At 43.9% G+C, this 8,432-nt stretch overlaps 2 protein-coding genes across 2 annotated transcripts; one reads left to right on the top strand and one right to left on the bottom strand.

Annotated features, from left to right (window-relative positions):
* The first annotated feature begins 352 nt into the window (after positions 1 to 352).
* Positions 353 to 1,324, top strand: LOC133367743 (olfactory receptor 14A16-like). Its single transcript, XM_061591843.1, has one exon. The coding sequence runs from the start codon at positions 353 to 355 to the stop codon at positions 1,322 to 1,324; it is 972 nt and encodes a 323-aa protein (XP_061447827.1).
* A 5,948-nt stretch (positions 1,325 to 7,272) lies between these two features.
* On the bottom strand, positions 7,273 to 8,217 carry LOC133367744 (olfactory receptor 14A16-like). Its single transcript, XM_061591844.1, has one exon. The coding sequence runs from the start codon at positions 8,215 to 8,217 to the stop codon at positions 7,273 to 7,275; it is 945 nt and encodes a 314-aa protein (XP_061447828.1).
* Between the last annotated feature and the right edge of the window lie 215 nt (positions 8,218 to 8,432).

Here is an 8,432-nt window from a genome sequence, read left to right on the forward strand (position 1 = left end):
AAATGGTATGAAATAGCCTTCCTTTTACAGTTGAGCTGACAAACTGCATTCACAAAAATGAGGGAAGAAAGCATTTCATGAGTAGTATTCATCGTGAATTGGAAACAATACACCCAAAGCCTATTCACTCAAAATAACATTTGCTGGAAGGTGATATACTAGTGATTTATTTATTTAGACTTTCAAACTTTCAAATAGATCTGTGACTCAGGGACACACACAGACGAGTTTGCAAGCATAAGTTCACCTGTATGATCATCATCATCATCTTAATATTAGAAGTACAAATACTGTAGCTCCTGCCCACTTTGCTCTCAGTGTAACAGTCCTTCTGCTTTCTTCCACAGGCAACATGGATGAGAAGAAACAAAACATCATTAATCAATCCTTTCACTCAGAATTTCTTCTGTTGGAATTCTCAGAAGTTCGGGAGCTGCAGATTCTCCATTTCTTTGTGTTCCTTGTTTATTATCTGGCAACAGTTACAGGAAACCTTCTCATCATCTCTGCAGTTGCCTCTGACCACCGCCTGCACACTCCCATGTACTTCTTCCTGATGAACTTAGCCATGCAAGACCTGGGCCAGGTTTCAGTCATTATCCCTAAATCCATGGCCAATTCTCTCATGAATACCAGATGCATTTCCTATTTTGGATGTGTTGCTCAAGTCTTTTTTTTTATGTTCTTTGCATCATCTGATCTCTCTCTTCTGACAGTCATGGCATGTGATCGCTACATTGCTATTTGCAATCCATTACAATGTGAGATGCTGATGAATAAGCAAGCCTGCATCCAAATGATTGCTAGTGTATGGATCACTGGCTTTCTCTATGGTGTCTTAAATGCTGGAGGAACCTTTGCATCCCCTTTTTGCTCCAATGTTGTCAATCAGTTTTTCTGTGAAATCCCACCGTTACTTAAGATGGTGTGCTCTGATTTGAACTTAATTGAAATTGGAGCTGTAGTATTAGGTATTGTCCTTGCTTTTTGCTGTTTTATCTTCATCATTATAACCTACGTGCACATCTTCTCCTCAGTTCTGAGAATCCCCTCTGCTGAAGGAAGGCAAAAGGCCTTCTCAACATGCCTTCCTCACCTCACTGTTGTCTCCATATTTGTATGCACCGGATTCTTTAGTTACCTTAAGCCTACTTCTCACACTCCATCACATCTGGATTTGGCATATATGATATATTCAATGGTTCCACCCTTGATAAATCCAATAATCTATAGCATGAGAAACAAGGAGATTAAAAATGCTCTGTCAAAGCTATTGGGTCTAAGACACTTTTCTTTGAATAACTTCTCAAGTCTTATATTGTGAAGTTGAATTGTGAATATAACTCTTATGACAGAAAACTGGAAGTTGTTTGATGAATGATATTATTATTCATTAAATTAATATTGTGCCCTCCTTCCAGAAGAAGCCTGGATTTGGATTTCAAGAGTTGGATACTGAAAGTGTTGGATATGTTTAGGCAACACTTTTTGATGATATTTTATGAAGAAGTTCCACATAGCATAAGCTTTTTTGCAGTAGAACAGAATTTCTCAGAAGGTATTAAATAGGAATCTTAGAAGTTTTTAAGGTGGGTGCTGTATTAGTGGATTTTGTGCAGGGTGCGGATTCGGTGGTGTTCGGTCTCCAGGGGGATTGTGGCCTGACTTTCTAGGTCTCCTTTGGGGATTGTTGCCCAACGTTCAGACCTCCCTTATAGAATCATGCCCGGGGGTTGTGTTCTTGCAATGGAGGAACAGCGGCCATTTTGTTGGGGCATGTGGCGGCACCATTTTGTGTAGATCAGCAGCACTGGGCAATAATGTGGGTGCTTTGTGGGTCTTCACACCAAATAGTCTATGCACAGTGCTCTATACTTCATTTGACTCCACAGTACTCACAGTGCGCACCTGCAGTAACGGGGCCCTTATGGACAAGTGCAACATCAAGTCTGCTTTTTGTCTCCTGCATGTGCATGTAGCTGATTTTGAGCTGCTGGGTTTTGCATTTTTAGGCCAATTCTAGAGCATTTCCTATGGGTTGCTCTATTTCTTGTGCAGTATTTGAGCACTTGAGCTCCCTTTTGGAGTGGGCAGTCATGAGACGAGCATATTTGGATGCAGTGGTGCACTATGTGGATGACTTCCTGTTGATGGGTAGGGCAGGTTTGGATGAATACCAGCACCTGATGTCACAGTTTTATGGCCTGGCTGGGGAACTGGGAGTTCCCTTGGCTACAGAAAAAATGGAGGGTGCAGCCCCAGTTTTAACCTTCCTGGGTACCAAGGTCGACTCTGGGGCTCAGTGCTGTAAGCTGCCCAGGGAAAAGCTCAACCTTTTGCAAATCAAGATTAGGGAGATTTCAAGGTCCAGGAAAGCTGGCAGGGCATTTGAACTTCACATGCAGGGTTATTGCACCCGACAGGGTGTTTTTAGGCAGGGGTTACAATGCCATGGTAGGCCTCTCACAGCCTTGCCACAGGATCAGGGTTATGGCAGCTTTATGCACCGACCTGGTGGTGTGATCCTCCTTCCTACAGGATTTCAATGAGGTATCTTTTTGGAGGGAGGACCAGGTCCTGGAGGCAGAACTGCAAGTTCACTCTGATGCTTCAAGGGCTTTTGGATTTGGGGTGGTTTTTGGAACTTCCTGGTGTAAGGGGTGCTAGCCACAGAACTGGATTTAAGAGGGGTTAATGAGGGATATAAACTTTCTGGAATTTTTTCCTATCGTGGTGGTCTATTAATCAGCAGAGAGGCTGCAGAACTCTACAGTCCATTTTTGGTGTGATAACATGGCCACATCCAGGAATGCTAGGGTTATGGGCTTTGTCCAGCCCGTTGTTCTCCAGTGCCAACATTTTAGTTCTGTTTTGGGCACGGCAATTCTGGGCACGTTCCTGGCAATGACAATAGTGTTGCTGATGCTCTGTCATGGAATCAGATGGAGAGGTTTCAATAGTCACTGGCCAGGGCTCAGCCGGATGGTGTGCCACCTGCAATTTTGGGAGATTGGAGAGCAGAGTTGGAGAGGGCCATAAGCCTATCCATTGCCCCCAGCACACTCACAAGCTATCAGAGAGCAGGTAGGTAGCACCAGCAGTTCATGGCTAGCAAGGGGTACACACCAGGATGGCCTATCCTGGTGAATCATCTTCTGGAATTCCTGGTGGAAGATAGGTGCAAAGGCCTATTGGTCAGGATGCAGCGAGGTAAGCTGGTGGGGCTTTCCATTATGGCCAAGGCTGGGGGCTTTCAGGACCATTCAGAGGATTTAGGGTCCTCCATATGCTGGCTGGATGGGCTAGAAAGCACCCCGCTACCCCTGATCCCTGCCACCTTTTTTCACCAGACTTATTGATGTGTCTGTTCGGCCAATGGGTGGACATATGCTTGCCTCATTCTGAGGTCCAGCTGTTTCATGCAGCAGCCCTCACACTGTTTTTTGGAGCCTTCTGGATAAGGGAGGTGGTTGCTGGGTCCAAGCTGGACTCTTCTCAACGTGCCCTCCTTCTGTCCGAAGTTGGTTTTGAGGGGGGTTCTGCTAATATCGTTATGATGGTCCAAGATGGACCAGACACACAAGACCATGGTTTTGGACTGTGGTTTTCTCCCCTTCCCTAACACCAGACATCTGCCCTGTGATGGCATTACAACATTTTTTGGAGGCCAGGGGTTTAGGGCCAGGTTACTTGTTTATTCATGAGGGGGTCTGCCCCATGAAGTTTCAGTTTTGGGTGCTTACTAAGCTAGAACTTCAGGGCCTAGCAGTGGACCCCTTGGGGTTTGGGACCCACTCTTTTAGGACTGGAGCTGCCTGCATGGCAGTGGATCCTGTGTGTTCACAGGCAAGGCCACAGGCCATTTGAGGTGGACCTCTGGTGCGTATAGAAGTTATATCCACCCATTTGGTGAGCCTGGAGGTCCAGGAGCCTAACCGTTTGCAATTATTTTGTTTTTGGCAGATTGCTGGGCGGGGATGGAGTAGAAGTGCATCCTAATCTAGCATGATCTTCTGGGCAGGCTGTAGGGATGATAAGTCTCATTTTGGTTTGAAGCTGGGCCTCAGTCCAGTGGCTTGGCTGGTGAGGGATGCCCTGGGAAGGGATCCTACCCATGTTATTCCAGAAAGGTTTGGTGTGGACAGTTCCATAGGTTGTGGTCATTCACCTGGGGGGGAATGCCCTTGGTTTACTTAAGGGCAAGGCCCTTAGTTTGCAGGCATGTGAGGACATGCAGTTTCTGATGCAACATTGGCCTATGGTTCGTCTGATATGGTCATACATACTCCCTCTCAGGGTCTGGTGTTGTTTGGGAGATGCAGAAGGTATGGATAGGGCAAGTAAGAAAGTCCACTGGCAGAATCGTTTGGCTCTTCTTGCACAGGGTGGGTTGGTTATAAATCACCCACATATACAGCACTCTAGAGTTGAGCTTTATAGGGCTGATGGAGTTCACCTGATGGATGAAGGCAACAATATCTTTCTAGATGACCTGCCCAGGTGTCTGTGAGACGTGGTTCTTGGCAGTGGGGAAAAGGGAACTAAATAGAGATCTGATGTCCTTTTATGGTGGCAAAGTGTGGGAAGGGGAGTAGGTAAGGATCATAACAGCCTCCCAATATTATTGTATTTATTTCTATTCATAAAAATATTTTTATGTCACCATATAATATACTATAAATGTACTATACAATGTTAAAATATAAAACCATTAAAAACAATAACATAATCAAATACTGTATAATAACTGCACAATAATTATGTAATAGCAATAACAGTAAGCCCACTGATGGTACTCAAGTCAAATTGGCTTATTAGTAAGTTGAAGGAAGTCCTCTTCATGCTTAGACACTGTGGTTGAGGGAGAAAGAAATTATAGCAATATTACATAACTTTTACTCTGGATGTTAGGCCTTATTACAAGTGTTCTGAGTAGTGCAACTTTCCACATAGTCTCCCAACATGAACCTGAAACGTGTTGTCAATGAAATATTGTAAACATCCCCCCCCCCGAAACACAGATGGAGGAAAATCAGATCAGGGACCTGTGAAGCTGACCAACTATCCTAAGTATTGGTATTAATCACTATTCTTGTAGAGTCAGCATCAATGGAAGAATTAAAAACAAAAGTACAGATGAGAAAGAATGGGGGATTCAGTTCTGAACTGTGCTGTCAACCTTCCAAACTGGGATGTGCTCCACAGGAAACCGTGCAAACAGAGGCAGAGGGGAGGGGGAGGGGATTGGAGAGGGGAAGGGAGGGATGGAGAAAGGGGAACGCAAGGGGTAAGAGGGAGGGGATAGTAGGAAGGTAGGAAGGGAGGGCAAGTTGATCATTTGCATGCTTCTTGGGTTCAGTGGAATTTACTCCTGTGGAAACATGTTTATGACAGGTAAACCTGACCTGGGGGAAAGGCAGGGAGGGGAGCAGGAGGGCAGGACTGGGAGAGGTAGGGGGATAGGGGAAGGGGAGGAGATTGGATGGGTGGGCACTGGGCAGAAGTGAAACACTTTCCTTTCCAAAGAAAAATGTTGTGAACAGTATTATTATTATTTTGTTCTACATCAGGCACATGTAGCCTCCCATCCAAATTTAAACCAAAGCTGTCACTGGCCACACCCACCCCTGATTTTTACTGTATTTCACTTGAGACAATCATGGCTTCCCCCAAAGAAGCCTGGGAAGTGTAGTTAGTTAAGGGGGCTGAGAGTTGCTACCAGATGCCCTGTTCCCCTCACAGAGCTTCAATCAGAGCTGCTGACTGGCCACTCTACAGACTGACAAGTCTGGCCACTGGAGCTCTGTCAGGGGAATGAAAGTCACCTCTCAGCACCCTTCACAAGCTATACCTTCCAGGATTCTTTGAAGGAAGCCTCTTTTACCTCTGGAAGTAAACCTCTTTGAATTCAGAGGGAAATGTTTGTGTTGGCATGTATAGGATCACACTGGAATTCTGTGTTATTGTGGCAAGGCAACTAAAAATAAATTCAGACAGAACAATATCAACGGTAAATGCCAACCAGTGTGAGCTGATGGGGGGAAAGTGTGAATGGGCATGTAGGAATGGAAAGAGGCTGACTTTGTGAACCAAAGAGATTTTTGTGCCTAAATACCCAAAGGCACTTATCAGTGAATTAAGTGTAAGAATCAAAATTGGGAGAGACCTCCAAGGTCATCTTGTCCAACACGCTGCTGCTGCAGGAAATAAACTAATACAGCACCCCTGAAAGATGGCCACCCAGTCCCAGCTTAAAAACCTCTAAGACTTCTATTTACCACCTTCTCAGAAATTCTGTTCTACTGCCAAATAGCATATGATCTCTGGAACATCTTCACAAAATCTCATCAAAATTTGTTTCCTTGTAATTTTTGAACACACAGCTAAACATATTCAGTGCTTTCAGTATCCAACTCTAAATCCAAATCCAGGCATTTTCTGGGACGAGGTTGTTAGGATGGAAATGTATTTGGACTTGATATGATTTTAATGTCGGTTTATTTCCTGGTGACCTGACCTTTTCACATTCCAGAGGCTTAATGAATAAAGGCCGGTTCAAGCTGGAAACGTTCCTCCCTCCCCGTTTCCTGTCTCATACCCAAACCTAATGCCTCGCATATAGTTGCAAAGTGTATCATGAAAGAAATGTTAAAGTTTCCCTATTGCCCTATAAACCTTGACATGTAAGTCTTTGAAATGCAAGACTAGCAATATTAAGGTTGTCGCCACGCAAAGGGCGCCCGGTTGCAACTGATGCCCCATCCATATCTATCTTTTGTTTTTAACTACAGAGTGCTTATCTCAAGGACGTGTGAAATATGCAGACCCAAGTCTGAAAGAAATTCTGATGTCCCTGTTAATGTTCCTCCCCTGCACCCCTTCTCCTCTTTCTCTACATATCTTTTAGGTTATGGTGACAATTAATGTTTTTTTTGTAGTTTATGACGCTGCTCCCCAATATTGTAACCTCTGGGGAAAAGCTATATATTCTCTGCTCTATCAATAAACGGGGTTCCCACTTCTGAAAAGCATCTTGCTTGAAGGTACTGGGTCCCCTTTGCAAAGGTAAATATTGTGTGTGTGTATTATTGTTATAGCCTCTGGCAGTGGATAATTGCGCTCAACTCCGCACCTTCCTGGGTGTTTGAGAGCTGAGAAAGACAGTGACGGCTCGCGTGTTGGGTTTGGACCTAACAAGGGCAAGATATATATTTAATGACTAATAATATCATTCATTACACGACTTCTACTTTTCTGTCATTACAATTATACTCACAATTCACCTAGACACAATAGCTTTGACAGAGCATTTTTAATCTCCTTGTTTCTCATGCTATAGATTATTGGATTTATCAAGGGTGGAACCATTGAATATATCATAGAAAATGCCAAATCCAGATGTGATGGAGTGTTAGAAGTAGGCTTGAGGTAAGTAAAGACGCAAGTGATTACAAATATGGAGACAACAGTGAGGTGAGGAAGGCATGTTGAGAAGGCCTTTTGCTTTCCTTCAGTAGAGGGGATTCTCAGAACTGAGGTGAAGATGTGCACATAGGTTATAATGATGAAGATAAAACAGCTAGAAGCATAGGCAACGCCTAACACAACAACTCCAATTTCAATTAGGTACAAATCAGAGCAGACCAGCTTAAGTAACTGTGGGATTTCACAGAAAAACTGATTGACAATATTGGAGCAAAAAGGGGGTGCAAAGGTGCCTCCGGCATTTAAGACACCATAGAGAAATCCAGTGATCCATACACTAGCAATCATTTGGATGCAGGCTTGCTTATTCATCAGCATCTCATATTGTAATGGATTGCAAATAGCAATGTAGCGATCATATGCCATGACTGTCAGAAGAGAGAGATCAGATGATGCAAAGAACATAAAAAAAAAGACTTGAGCAACACATCCAAAATAGGAAATGCATCTAGTATTCATGAGAGAATTGACCATGGATTTAGGGATAATGACTGAAACCTGCCCCAGGTCTTGCATGGCTAAGTTCATCAGGAAGAAGTACATGGGAGTGTGCAAGCGATAGTCAGAGGCAACTGCAGAGATGATGAGAAGGTTTCCTGTGACTGTTGTAAGATAATAAGCAAGGAACACAAAGAAATGGAGAATCTGCAGCTCCCGAACCTCTGAGAATTCCAAGAGAAGAAATTCTGAGTGAGAGGATTGATTAATGATGCTTTGTTTCTTCTCATCCATGTTGCCTGTGGAAGAAAGCAGAAGGAGTATTAAACTGAGAGCAAAGTAGTTGGGAGCTACAGTATATGTACTTTTAATTTTAAGATGATGATGATGATTATCATGAGAGTTGCGTACTCTGAGACAGGAGGTGAGACGACTAGAACGCCAGTGGCGGAAATCCCGCTCCGAAGATGTCCGGACACAGGTTAGATCAGTAGCTGCCTACCAAGTGG

This window comes from Rhineura floridana, chromosome 11, assembly GCF_030035675.1.
Source record: "Rhineura floridana isolate rRhiFlo1 chromosome 11, rRhiFlo1.hap2, whole genome shotgun sequence".
Taxonomy (NCBI): Eukaryota; Metazoa; Chordata; class Lepidosauria; order Squamata; family Rhineuridae; genus Rhineura; species Rhineura floridana.